Source organism: Phoca vitulina, unplaced genomic scaffold, assembly GCF_004348235.1.
Source record: "Phoca vitulina isolate PV1807 unplaced genomic scaffold, GSC_HSeal_1.0 scaffold21, whole genome shotgun sequence".
NCBI classification, from domain to species: domain Eukaryota; kingdom Metazoa; phylum Chordata; class Mammalia; order Carnivora; family Phocidae; genus Phoca; species Phoca vitulina.
Window position 1 is genome coordinate 20,128,579 of NW_022589724.1, and position 15,013 is coordinate 20,143,591.

General features: G+C 40.1%; 1 protein-coding gene across 1 annotated transcript in view; it reads right to left on the reverse strand.

Annotated features, from left to right (window-relative positions):
- Positions 1 to 5,010: 5,010 nt before the first annotated feature.
- Positions 5,011 to 15,013, reverse strand: part of C5 (complement C5) — an 89,988-nt gene continuing 79,985 nt past the window's right edge. The window contains exons 37-41 of the mRNA XM_032418622.1: positions 14,225 to 14,308; positions 13,242 to 13,331; positions 10,695 to 10,778; positions 6,280 to 6,418; positions 5,011 to 5,661 (exon numbers count right to left, since the gene is read on the reverse strand). Coding sequence (XP_032274513.1) covers positions 5,523 to 5,661; positions 6,280 to 6,418; positions 10,695 to 10,778; positions 13,242 to 13,331; positions 14,225 to 14,308 — 536 coding nt within the window. The 3' untranslated portion in view covers positions 5,011 to 5,522. The remainder of the gene's footprint in view (positions 5,662 to 6,279; positions 6,419 to 10,694; positions 10,779 to 13,241; positions 13,332 to 14,224; positions 14,309 to 15,013) is intronic.

The window sequence follows — 15,013 nt, forward strand, 5'->3', positions numbered from 1 at the left end:
ACATCAACTCTATTGGCAAATTCAAGTCCTTTGAGGGGACGTAGGGAGACCTGTCCACTGAGAGTTCTTCAAACTGTGTTGTATCCATGTGGAAAATGACCTCAGGTAACATTTTGCAGAGTTGATCTCTGGGGCTGCCTCCCTTCATTTTTGTACACCCTGTGTTCCCACTGCCCCCGTGCCCTGTACCCAGAGCTCTCGTCGGCCACACTCTGCCCCACCTGTGCCCTGAGATAATACTGCCCCTCCGGTATGTGAGAAGGCCATCCAGCTCAGAGGCTAGGAGCCTGGGCCCCTGGGTCTAGAAGATGCCCTACCACTTATGAAGGTGTGTGACCTAGGGCAAGTTAACCTCCCAGATCCTCAGCTGTTTTCTTCCTAAAAGTAAGAATGATGACAATCATCACGGGGTTGTGAAATGTCGATAGATGCTCCATGTAATGCAATCTGCATGATGCCAGGCAAGAAATGTGTTAAATTCATCATCCATCTTGTGCCAGGGTTGTATTATTAACCACCCCAAGTTACATTTGCCATGCCAGGCACTGTGCCCATCACTTTATATGCATGGTCTGTATTATCTCACTTAAGTCTCACAGAAATCCTCTAAAGTGGGAATTATTAGTACTCCCCATTTTTCAAATGTGAAAATGGAGGCTTTAGGAAGTAAAGCGGACGTTTTTGTTTCTCTTAATGACCTCTCAGAGCTGAAGGCACGTTGGACGTTATCGGGGCAAACCTCCCACACTGAATGTCTCCCGTACCACTCCTGGAAGGGGCTAGTGATCGGGCACTTGGTCCCTCCCAGAGAGCCTCCTCTGTCTTGGAACAGCTCTGGCTGTAAGAAAATGCTTCTTTGGAGGGAGCCAAAAACGATTTCTTTGTAACCTCCTCTCATTTACGCGGTGGAAAGAACGCCGGACTAAGAGTCAGATGCCTCAGGCTCGTGTCCCAAACCTCCCACTTAACAGGGTTCTGACCACCAGCTAGCTGCTCCTCTGGGTCAGTTTTCCCAGATGAAAATGAAGGAATTGGATGAGAGGAGCTCTAGGTCCTTCTTGGTTTGGACATTTCAGGATCATATAATTCGTGACTGTGTGTGTAATGCACACATATCTGATTATAATGATGGAAACAGTGAAGGAGCAGACCCTGTGTTCCAAGGAACAGATCTGCCTCTGCCAACATGTCTGTCAGGGTGGGGACCCTGCCAGCTGAGAAGAATCCAGAAGGTTCTGAGAAATGGAGTTCTCATCTTGTCTTAAAACAAACCCCTCCCTCCCTCCTTCCCTTCCCTCTCCTCTTCTCCTCTACTTTCTCTCCTCCATTCCTTTCTTCCTCCTCAATTCCTTTCTGATTCAGAACCATAAAGGAATATTTCAACCTCCCAATCAAAGTGAAAGATCATGTCATGTCCCTGGTGACACGTTTCTCACATCGCACTGAGTATGCAGAATCAGTTTGTTTTCAGGAGTAGGGAGACCTATGGAAACATGATGCAGAGCTGCCTTGTGTCTGTGGGAGTCTCTCCGATCTGGCTGCTGGAGTCCCAGCTCCTGAGGCGGTCCTCAGGCCCACGCGCTGGACTTTCACAGGGGCTTCTGAAATTGGATGCAAATCTGTGCGTCGTTTGTGTTTGTGCATTTTCTAGGAAAAAAGGGCCTGTGAGAGAGAAGACAGGGGGTGCTAGACTGGGAGCTGGGCTTGGTGACCCTAGGAGTTGACCTTGTTGGTATTCAGAGTCAGGCTGTGCTGACATCACAGAACACAAAGACATCACATCAGACAAAATGGATCAAGATGAGGAGGGAAAAAAAGAGACTTTTCCATAATCATCTTTGAGTAGAAAATAAGACAAGAACATTATCCAAACCACAAAAATGACCAAACATCCCCCCTTTGCTGGCCAATGTGAGTGACTGCTACTTCTTTTCCTTCTAGTTAGATAAGAATTCAGATACTCAATCATAGGATTACTTCTGCTTCCTGACAGCGTCCAATCCAGAGCAAAGCCCTGCTTCCTTAAACCCTCCCTAAAATAAACAATCCATCACAAGCCCAAATCCTGTAAGAAATCCTAACATCCTTTTCTGAGAAGCTCCATGGTTCCCATGGTGTGCATTCTCTTTCACTGCAGAGGCTTTTCGAAAAGCTCTGCTTTGTTCACTTGCCCCATCTCTCGCCTGATATACTGCAATAACCTCCTACTGTCACCCCTCTGCTCAAAACCTTGCTATGGCTCCCCTTTCCCTCTGTACAGCTACTGCCCTTCCATGACCTGCGTGATCTGGTCCCTGTGCCCTCGCTGGCCTCCTCTCCACCACCCTCCCAAGTGGCTCACTCTACATCTGTTACACCAGCCTCCTGCCTCTTCTTGTAAGACACTGGGCACGCTCCTGCTTCAGGTGCAGGAACTTGGAGCTCCCTCTGCCCGGAACACTCGTCCCATAGGTGGTCACCATGGCTCCCTCTTTCGCCACCTCCAAGTCTCTGCTCAGGTCTCACTTGGAAGCCTACTCTGACCAGATCCTTCTATTTAAAACTGCAACCACATCCTCGACCACTCCCCAGCTCCCTTACTCTGCTCTCCTCTTCTTTTCCCCATAGCTCTATCCCCTTCAAACAGTCAGGGTCAGACGCCTAACTACTGTCTTTATTGTTCATGTTGTGTCTCCCCAGCTGGAATCTAAGTCCCACAAGGGTGGGGATCTAGGTACCAAGTGCCTAGAATTGGGCTTGGCCTACAATTACTAATCAAGACATATTTGTTGGATGTTGCTGAATAAACTAGCATCACGGAGGCTGGAAAGTAAGACTGAACATGACTTTGGCTCAGCATCCCTCACTGAGAAATATGGAGTGAGGCTGCCTGCCTTAAGCTTGGCTCATTGTCAATTTCACGTATTTTCTTAAGGCAGAGTTTCCTAAACGTCAATCTTGTACATGCCAACCTCCTGATTTTTGTCCTAAGAACAACCTATGCTTTTGTTTACTTAAAACTTTTCCTTAAATAGACTTACTTTTTGACAAATACATTTATTTTCAAAGAAAATTGTATATCACAGCTTTGAGGTACTAGTTGTATTTTTTCTAATACATGTTAAAATAAACATATAGCTGAATCACTATATCACATACCTGAAACTAATATAACACTGTATGTTAACTAACTGGAATTAAAATAAGAACTTAAAAAAATTAAACATATGGCTATTAAATGAATAGTGTTCATTTGTAGCACTTAAATCTTATTACCCCAGTGGAAACCTGCCTATGCTTTTCCCTTCAACCGCAAAGATCCTTCTGCCGCCCTCTACCTACGCAAATCCTATGTGCCCTTCTTCAGGCCTCAGGAAGCCCCCCCAGCTCTCGCACTCACTCACTTCGCTGAGCTCCCCCCATACTCACAGAAAAAAAATACATGTCATGCTTACACACCATGTGGTTCTGTTTTGTTTCACAACATAAGATTATAAAATATCTTCTTAGAGCTATAGAAAGGCATTTGAGTATTCAACTCCCTTTTTTTTCAGGCCACCAAAGAGATGAAGAGGCTTGCCCCAAGTCCCTGTGGGGGCAAAGTCAAGACTAGAACTTGGACCTTCTGATGCCCCATCCTCAGTGGGAATCCGCAAGCAATGAGTCCCTTTAATGTGTTCAGCATTGTGCCCAGCACAGGAGATAGTGGTGGGAACAGAACAGATCCAGACTGGACCACACAGAGCTTCCAGTGGTGCTAGGAAGCTGTACACTAAATAAACGATTATACGTGCTTAGATAAATAGTTGCAAGTGCCTTGGAAGAGAAGTGCAGGGTTCAGTAGGGACCCCATCCTATTTGGAGGATTGTGAAAGCCTCACTAAAGTAGTATGTTTAAATGCATAAGAGTCAGCTGAAGAGGAGCTGGTGGATTTCTAAATGGTACCAGTCTAACTCAGAAAGGTTTGATTTGATGTTTGAAACCTGCAGTGCTTCAGGGTTAATTAGACCACTGTGGCCCAATCTACTTGCCACGGGGTCACGGAGAGGGCCACCCAGCAGCTCAGAGGCTCTGGTGCCTCTGAGCACTGCATTCAGCAAGAAGGTGACAGGAGATGCTTCAGGTCTACTCTGGGAGCCGGGGGGCGGTGGGCCTCACTCCTTGCTGGCAGAGTTTGGGCATATTGGACACATGGGTTGTTTTTGCCAAGGGAGTGCCTACAACGTGAGCTTTGACATTAACAAAAATAAATTCTTAGCTTCTGGAAGTGGAAAATCTTAGTATTACTTACGAGGCACACTGTAAACCTTATGTCGTTTCACCTAAGTGGTAAAATGCAGATTTTTCAAGAAGGGAATGCATTTCAGTCACTGTCACTATTATATCCAGAGTTTATCTTTATGTTTCCTTGTGAGATTTCAGTGGAGCTGGTTAAACTCTACCTAAGAAACTCCAGCCGCATCCTACATTGGTCTTAGAAAATTAAACCTGACAAGCAATGTGATGGTGTAATGATGTGGAAGAGGGACATGTGTGGACTGAGAGCAAGTGGGCTTTGGTCTCCAACTCCGCCTTTTACTAGGCTGGAAAAATGACTTAACTCTTCTGAGCTTCAATGTCCTCAACCATAAAGTGGGGTTAATAAAAATCCCTGCACCTCGTGAGGTTCTTGAGACAGTAAATGGGAATCTAGGTGAAAATTCTTTCATGAGATCTAAAGTGCTTACAAAATGTCACTTAAAAATGAACGTCCTATTACAAATCCTCTTCTAAAGTTCAAACAGGCTCAGAGACCAGAGCAAAGGTCTCCTGATTCCCACTCGGTTTCTCTTCCCCAGGTTGCTGCACTGCGGCTTCCCTTCCCAGGCTAGAAAGTCTTGGCAAGAGCAAGTCCCTGGGGGAAATGACTAGGTGCGGCGAGGGAGGGGCAGGGAGGAGTGGGATCCCCACGAGGGTGAGGAGAGGGCACTGGGAGGGGAGGGGCCAGGGCAGACGCTCCTACCTCCTCAGTTTGCAGAAGGCTCTGCCATTAGGCCTTGTCAGGTCTCTGTTGCTGCCTCTGTCCACCTTTCAATTCGCCCGTCTGTGTGGTTGAAGAGGCCCTAGCATAAAATAACAGGCTTTTTTGCTTTTTCGAAAATTTTGAAAGCAAAGTCAGGTTTTAATGATCAGTATTCTGTTCCTTGGTATTTTCTTTCAAGCAAAGGCCATGTTATTGTAAGATACTACATTTCAATGGAGCTATTCTTTCGTCCCCAGCAAACATTCCTGAGTGGCAGGTTTTAGGAGACGTTCCAATTTTTATTGCTTCTGGTGTCCGATAACCTTGGAATGAGTATCTGTCTCCATGCCCCCAAGGCCATGTTATTTCAGAAAGTTACAGCTCTTAAAATTGTTCTTTAATAAAAGCAAGTGCCACTAATTCTAAGTAAAGTGAGCTTTCCAAATAAGACCAACTGAGAATGTTTAAAAAAAAAAAAAGAAAAGGAAGACACTTCAACAACAGGAGTCCACAGTGAAAACTGTGCATAGTTGAACTACTTCAGGGGTTTTCACAGCCATTTAAAAAGATGTCATCAGCAAACTCATTCAAATTTGCCAAGAATGCTGAGCATGATGGGCACGTTGTATCTGTAGGCCAATATTCAATCCAGGTCGAGGAATCTAAAGGATAGATGTACCTGCCAAGAAAAAAGGATGATGAAACTGTTGTGGTGATGGCCACAGATAGAGAAGAGCTGAATTCCACGGAGCTCAGGCTGCTCAGCCTGCTTAATCCCCGTGAGGCCACACTGTCAGCCAGGCTCTGCCTCACTGGCCTCCCCCTGGGAAGGACTACAAACCCCCAAATCTCAGGAAACTGCTTGGGGCTCCCGTGATTAAAGGCAGGAACAGTATCTCTTTCAAGATCTATTTTTTAAAAAGAGACAATAAGATGCATATTTAAACATTTCTGTCTTTACAAACAGAACAGTCCAAGAACTTATTGAGGGGGGCAGATGTGGTATAGAGGGGGATGGATGAGCGCCTTCAGAAGCATCCTCAGACCCAGGTCCTCAGTTGGTTTATCCATCAGTGAGTGCTCAGCCGCCCTCATGGTTTTAAGTGGTTCTTCGTTTTAAATTCATATTGTTTCATTGCTTCTTGGCCTTATGGCTAAGATCAAGTGTAAATTCACATTATTGCATTTATGCTCCTAATGGTTTGTTGGTTAACAGCAGGACACATAAGAAACATGTAATTAAGGATAAATGACACCTAGTTTTGAAGGAAAGATCAGAGACTCCAAAATGACTTACTTGAAACTGAAATTGTATTTTATCTGGAGGGCTTCTTTACCCATAATTAAATACTGTCTTCCTTTTTCCAGGTCAGCGTTAGCACACGTGGCCTTTTTAATGAAGGTGATTTCAGAGTCTTTCTCGACAACAGCTTCGCCTGAGAGGCACACAAGTAAGATTATCACATTCATGTTACGATATTACAAGTATAAACTCTTAACAATTCCAGTTCCTCATGGCTAGTTATTAATGAGTATAAACTTATATTGAGTGGCTATTGGAGAGTGACAATGTCCATATGGTTAAGACTGCCATTTGTTGGCTGTGTGGCCCTGGACAAATGAGGTTCAGACCCATCATCTGGAAAGTTGGGAATGACAATAAAACCCATTTGTAGAACTGTTGTGAATATATGAGAAGTGCTTACAACACAGCAAGCACTATACAAGTGCTTCTTATCCTTACTCCTGTAGAACCAGGAATTAAAAGAACTTCTCTAAATTTGAACATTAATCCCAAATGTTATACAGCAAAATAAAAAAGTATTCGGTAGCTGGCAATGGATGACTTTGTAGAGAAGTGCAGGATATGTGAAAGACTCGGGAGGATTTGAAAGAGGATAACTTTAGGATTCCCAAAGAACTCAGGAGTCGTCAAGAAGCTGGCTCCGTTACCTAGAATGCATTCTTCCTCTGTTGTCCTGTTGCATTTCTACCCATCTTGAAACACATCTTCAATTCTCGAGGTATCCAGTAAACACTCCTGGATGTTCTTTGTCATAAATATCTCTGTCTCCCCCTTACTCCCATTATACTTGAATTTCTATCACAATGTTTCATTCCATATATCTGTCTTCAGCTAGGCTGGAAACTTCTTGAGGCAGGGACTGGGTCTGACTCATTGCTATAGATTTGGGACTGATGATCAGTTATTTAACTCTGACAGAGTTATCCTAATTGTTAAATCCTGAAAAACTTCTGAACGTATACTTAATAGTAACTGCATATATGGTAAACTTTAATTAGTAATATTTAACAAGGGTGCACACATCAGTTTGAGCTGATTTTCTTACACTCTCCCGATGACCATTAAGACATGACTGCCCCGGGCAGCAATATCTAAGAGCATCCCCAGCACTGTTTACCAATTCAGCCCCTGTCATGGTAAGCAGTGTGGCTGCTGGAGCCTTATCATTATTTTTAAAAGCCTTTTGTTATAGAAAATCTCAAGCATATTCAGAAGAGGGACTAGTTAATTAACCTCAGTTTCCACAATCACTGATCTTTTTTCCATTTATATCTTCACTCCAAGCACCCTATGTTTTAGGGGAAACACCAATTATCATTATCCTTAAACTGCGTGGTTGTCCTCTGTTCTAAATAGTTTAGTTTTTAGTTTGGCTTATTGTTTGTGTGCAGCAATTCTTGGGGTAAGTGGTAAATGTGTGATGTTCTGATATTTATATAAATTCCAAATTTGTATATATTAAAAAATGGACACCCAGAATGAAGAGATAATAAAATATGCAAACATTTCTTAACATTTCCTTTTAAATATCATAAATATGAATCTTCTGAATGGACAGGAGAACAAAGAAGAGATGATATTGATGAAGAACTACAGCTTGGGAATCATCTGATACTGCACAACATTCAGAGCAGCCTGGGATGTCTTCTGATACTATGCAAGAATTGGTACAATATAAGACAAATAATTTGTATTTCTGGAATGAAAAGCACTTGATTATTTCAGTAAAAATAGGAATGGTTTATTCTTTCTTCCTTACAATGTGAAAGATGGATGCAAATGGTGCTCAAAAGTTAGACTGTGAAAAGATCAGAGTGCTAAACACCTATTTTGGTCAGAATAACAATCATGATTCAGATAAAGAAAATTTGTGATCATCAATGAGAAAAAAATAGAATAACATCACAAATCAATTTCATACAGTAAAACATTTGAAATAATAAAAACCAGAAAAACATTTTTATCAGAGTATCCATCAAGCAAATAAAGATTTAGAAAGTATTATTAGAATCTAACTCTAGTCTATGGCTAAAAATGATGAAGAATTTTCATACTTGAAACACCTGATAGAATTTCAAAAGAGAAGAAAATCAGTATAAACATAAAGTTGCAATTTAGATTTACGGTCCTACTTATTGCAAAATTTAAACCTACTGAAATGAGAACACAACTTTTTGGAAAATATAAATAAGGTGATAACATTTCAATCATTGAGAAAATCAACTAAAAAAAGATCTTTAAAATAACGTAAAATAAAACATTGGGGACTTTGAAGACCACTTAATGGGTTTTGTTGATTTCAAGGTACTGGAAGGAACAACTGAACAACATATCAAACTGTTTGTGAGAGAAAGGAGTCAATGAGGAATATTTATGCGAACACCTTATTGGTACAAATAGATTGCCAGGGAAGAGTCAGGCTTCAGCAAGAATTCTGAAGTTCCCAGCTGTTCAATTTGGTGTTGACTGAATTACCTGTCAAGCAGGTGTCAAGTGTCTCTGGGCACTACAAAGATAGGAGCCAAGCAAAATCTCACTTTAAATATTGTCTTCATAAATTCAGTGTTTACTACTGCATATCTAGGCAGAAGTAAGTAATAATAGGAAAAGCTTTAAAAATTGCAATAATGAAAAAAAATTATGATAATGAAAACAGGAAAAATATTGGGATTTTGACAGGCAGCTGGTAGTGCGAGGATCACAAAGGCAGTTTGGAAATCATATCAAGCCTGCTTGGTTCACTTTGATAGATGCTGTGGTATAAGAGCAAATATTTAGAAAGTGGATAGATTTTAGATATGCTTTTTGGTGATTTGCTCATGATAGTCTAGCAATTATGTCAATCCTATCTTCAGATGTTCAAGAAAATATATTTCAACTTTAATAAGTTCACAGATTAGGGAATGAATAATGAAATTGTATAAAAATAAAGGAAACTATGAAAGCGGAGCAAGAGCTTTTGACAAAATCGAGAATGATTACAAATTTGATATAAAACAAAATAAAATCAATTTAAGGGAAAAGATAATTATATGAAAATGTTTTTGTTTTAATGGCAAAAGTAAAAAATTTGATGAACTTTCAAGTTTTTTAAAAAAATTCTGAATCCTAAAACTTTGTCTATGGTGTTTGTAAAACTCTCAAGGGGAATAAAAGTTAAGAAAATTAGGAAAACTAAATATTCAATAAATTTTCAAATTTCAAAAAATTCAATAAATTGTTGTCATGATTCAGCTGATAATAGAGATACACTGAATACATAAAAATGTCAGACAGTGTCCAAAGGACTAGAAACATTTTGAATGTAATTACTACCAATTTAGCAGAAGCTGATAGAGACTTCAGGACCATGAACGATACTGTTGCTATTAGGAGAAATTACTTATTGAGATTATAGGTTGTGTAAAGACTATAAATTCAATAAAGATGTAATCGGAAAAGTTTGATGTGGTTCCTTATTGTCAAATCCAAGCTCAGACAGGGGCAATCCTGTAGTGAGTCAAGCAAAATAAGACTGACAATTTCTAAAAATAAAAAACTTATTTGGAATTATTATAATGATCTAATGAATCTTTTGTGTGACAATTTACATAATTTGACAAGCAGTTTTATAATATTTACAGCTTAGTTTAATTAGAGAATACAAGGGAACATATTTTAAAATGTTTTATATGTTATTTTACATGTGAATTCATTTTATTATGTTGGTTAGTTAATAAAAGTCTCATTTATCCTCACATGGCATCCAACCTACAGCTTTGTACTTCATGGATGCTCTTAACTGGTTTCCCTGTTTCTACTCCTGATCCCCCCCACAAAAGAAACCAGAATGATCTTTTAAAACCATAAATCAGATCATGTTGTTTGCGTACCTCAAACCTTTTATTACCTTCCCTTTGGAATTCCAGAATAAAATCCAAATTTCTTGCCATGCCTTATAAATCCCTGTATGACCCAGCTCCTGCCTACCTCTCGGCTTCATCTCATACTAGGTTCTTCAGCTCCCTGGTGGTGCCAGGTTACTTGCCATCTCAGGGCCTTTGCATATTCAGTTCCCTCTCTACTCCACCCCTTTAAGAATGGCTAACTCCTGATACCACCCCCAAAACACGCCATCTGTTATCACAGTGAAGGAGTTTCCCACATTAATTACGTGTCTCAAATATAGTACTTGTTATGATTTGTAATTGTTTAATTTGTTTGTTCATTTTCTTTCTTCTTTTTTTAAAATGTATCTCCTCAAACAGAATATAGACGTTATGAAGGCAAGAACTCTGGCTGTGTTATTCAAGTTGTATTCTCTGTGACTAACATAATGCCTAGTCCACCAACATAATGTCTCATTAATGGCACATAGTAAGTACTAAATATTTGTTGAGTGAAAGAATGAATGAATGAATCCTCACCAGCTTTGTAGATATCCAGGAGGGTTGCAGTGTACTTAATAAAGACATTTTCTTCAGTGATAGATGTGATATGAACCTTATAAGCTGGTAGAAGAAACAACATAAGAATTCATGTTTAATATCGCTAATGCCATGTCCAGCAGAAGTCAGAGTTTGTCAAACAAATGAGAAATGAAGCATACCAAGCTCTTACGGGCACGCTGAGGTAAATCTCATTTCTTCCAAAAAGCCTTCCTAAACACTCTCAATCTGACTCTACTGATCATGACTAATGATTCATTCTAGGAATCATTAGCCCTAGCCACTGTTATAGAACAGGCTGATCAGGATAACAGCAGCATTAAATTAAAAGACAGAAGCACACTAAACAAACAAAATATGCCTTTGTTAGACGTAAAGTTCAGATTCTGATCCTTTAAATTAGTGGGGTCATGCCCATCGGGAACATGGAAGAGCCCCTTCCTTTTCCACTTGCCCACAGAGGGGCCTCTATCTATCATGCAGGCCTGCCCTGTGGGCCTCCTGTTCCCTTGCCTTCATTCCTTGGACACCTCCAATGGCTCTGATCTTTGGATTTTGATAGGATTTGGTCTTCTGACGCATCTTTGCTGGGATTGGCAGCTATCTGACACGAGACATTCTCTATCCTGTTTTCTCTTCATTCAGGCATCGATTTTTAATCCATGGTATTTGATCTCAGTTTTGGGATGAGCAGCTTGAAGGGACCTATCCCTTCTATGTAACCTAAGAAAAGATTCTCTTATTTTTGTTTTTGATGGGGTTGAAGTGAATGACCTAAAAGGTTTGTCCATTTTTGAGATTCCAGCTAGCTAGATGAATGAATGAACTCACTGTGCCAGAACCAAAGGTCAAGTGAATTAGTAGCCTAAAACAGATTTTATCATGTCCTGAATAGGGGCGCCTGGGTGGCCCAGTTAGTTAAGTGTCTGCCTTTGGCTCAGGGCATGATCTCAGGGTCCTGAGATTGAGCCCCACATCAGGCTTCCTGCTCAGCAGAGGAGTCGGCTTCTCCCTCCCCCTCTGCCTCTCCCACAACCGCCCCCTACCCTCACCCATGCTCTCTCTTCTGTTCACTCTCTCTCTCAAATGAATAAGTAAAATCTTAAAAAAAAAAATAAAGATGAATTCTATGGAAAGACTATAAACCATACCCAATTTATCCTGATGGCTATATTTCCAGTAAGTGAGATCGGTGTAATATAATGGAAATAATATTGGAGACCAGGATGCATCCTAGTTTTACTACTTAATTCCTGCATGACTTTGAACAAATTATTTAATCTCCCTGAGCCTCAGTTTCTTCACTGGCAAAATACAGATAATCCTCTGTTACCTCAAAGAGGTCTTATGAGACCCCAATGAGAAACCATATATAAAAGCAGTCAGTAAACAGAAAGTGCTGAATTAACTGTACTTACCTTTCATTTATACATAATACCCTACTTTCACATACACACACACAAAAGGTTCGAGATCATGTACAATATACTCTCTTTCTCTCTCTCTCTCTTAAAAAAAAAAAAGAAGCCAGAAATAAACATTAGAAACCAATTATGATATGGTTTCACTCTTATGTAGAATATAAGAAACAGGGCAGAGGACCGCAGGGGAAGGGAGGGAAAACAGAATGGGAAGTCATCAGAGAGGGAGAAAAACTGTGGGAGACTCTTAACTATAGGAAACAAACTGAGGGTTGCTGGAGGGAAGGTGGGTGGGAGGGATGGGGTAATTGGGTGATGGACATTAAGGAGGGCACCTGATGTGATGAGCACTGGGTGTTAATATACAAAACTGATAAATTATTGAACACTACATCTGAAACTAATGTACTATAAGTTGGCTAATTGAATTTAAATTAAAAAAAGAAAGACAAAAAAAGGTTAATATCCAAAATATATAAGGAACTTACACACACACACACACACACACACACACACGAAAGAAAAAAAAGAAAACAAAGGAGCTAATTCTCTGAATTTAAGACAAGACTACAACTGTACTTGGGCATCTGATACAGCTCTGAACCCTGGACAACCAGAAGGAGATGCTCCTTTTGAAGTGGAAGATTGCAATTCTGCATATATTTAAAATGAGTTAGTATTGATATTTTTACCTTGTCTTTGAAGGGAGTTTGAAAAATTCTAAGCCCCCAAAACCACCTTTGTCTCTGCCTCTGCTCAACTGACTGGAAGAATAGTGAAATCTTACACCTTCGTGGTTTCTCATAAGTTCTCTTTGAATATATTTTAGTTCAGTATGTTTAATTCGATGGGCTCTGTTGGAGCAAAGTGTCTCAGCTGGGTGTGTACATCACTCCTGTCGTTTTAAATGAAAGTCACATTTCTTTGCTGAAGGATAAATAATTTTGCCTGTGAATGTTAAAAATCGATGGCATTTTCCTTCAAGGGAACACATGGCATGTAGTATCCAAATAGTCACTATGAAAAGTTGTTGATCTCTCTAACAGATCATGTTTTCATAAAATTTTATGTTTAATGGAACTCTATATAGAAACTTTGAACTTACCATAGGCAATGTCTGGTTTACATGCTGTTTCTTTTCTAGTACCTGCAGAGATTGTCAGATCCAGTTCTGTCTGCATTTGTCCGCAGTCAGCTGGATTTTGTGAAAAATGGCAAAAGTTAGGTTAACATAAAGAGGCAGACACTCCCTTTGGCAGTAAACACAGTTTTCATAAGCCCTGACAATCCAGTATAATCTTACAAATACCATTTTCTCCTCTTCCATAAAGTGAAACATTATATAAAGCAAAAACAAAACAAAATAAACAAAAACAAAATCTTGGACATGAAGTTTAGAATGGGTTGTCACTCCACATTCAGTTCTTTAGAAATGTATGTGCTTTCATTAAAGAAGGGAGGAAAATTTCCCATTTTGAGTATAATTAAAAGTCCCTTGAAGGAACCGAAATGATAACTGGACTGATTTACAGCTATAAAATGGTACAATAAGTACCTAAGAAATGTATAGATATTAAGGTTTTTCAAAAACAAAATAAACCCCAAACCAACCCAGACCCTCATGGAGTCAGTTGTTAATGATTGTTGAGTTCTGGGTCTTTTCCTTGACCAAGAACCCTGCCTTGGATTTACAGAAGACTGAAGGGAACTGGGCAATAAACAGAGATGTCACTAAGTGTTAAGGAAAAGGAAAAAGAATGGGGCTAGTGGCTCAGTCCTGAGCCTCTGTTCTCTTAAGCTGTGGTCCTATTACATTAAAAAGACCAGGTGAAAAGTAAGAATTTCACATCCTGTTATCCCTCTGATATCCAACAATCATCTAGCTGGGGTTTCTCCGTCTTTGTACAGTAGAACCTATCAGGGTTGTCGAGAAGTAGCTTTGCAGTATTCAAGGAATCAGCTTTCAGTCAGCTGAGATGTCTACTTCTGAGGAACGAGTTTGTCAAACAGCTTCTGCCAGATTAGCCCTGGATTACGAGTGGCTGCTTTAAACAAGCATGCAGCCTGAACATGTTACATGAAGTTTACCTTCTACGCATTTGCATGTTACTCCTTCACAGACTTTCTGAAGTTTGGCATCGGATGGGCTATAAAACATGGTGCATCGTTTATCTGTGGCAATGAAAGCATAGTTAGGAGAGGTGGCTTGCTTAACACACAATACATTTATGGATCAGTGAGTCTCTCCCATGGGGCCTTGGAGATGACTTCTTCCAAAATTTCTTTTTGTTACTTAGATGCAGGGAGGTTAAACTGTGAATTGTCTCTCCCAGCATGGGTCCCTCTACCCTCCTTCAAAATGATTTCCCCTTCTGTGCTTGGAATTTTACTGTTCAGTATTTCTTAGAATTAAAATATTTGATGCTTCCATGAATGAGAGGAAATAAATTATGTTACATGAGAGTCTACTGAAAGAGCTGTAATTGTTCAGGCTGGAGAAGAACAGGGGAAGGGGGTGCCAAATATGTTCCATGTGATTTTGGAAGATAAAACTAGAATGAATGGCTGTAGAGTTTGGTTCATTTTAAGAATTTTTTAAAAAAAGTAGAACTGCCTAAAGTGGAGTTGTCTGTCTTGTGAACCAAAGAGCTCTCCAATCACTTAGTATTCCCAGAAAAAGCTGAGTGATCAAATGTGGGGTCATTGATTCAACATTTATCTATACAGTATTGAACATTGTGTTAGATACTAGGGGACAAGGATGAAAACATTCTGTCTGGGTTTGGTGAGAAAGATATGCAAACAAATAACTACAATGCAATGTGACAACTGCTACAATGGAGCTCTCTGCAAAATGTGACGAGAATAGAGATAAGA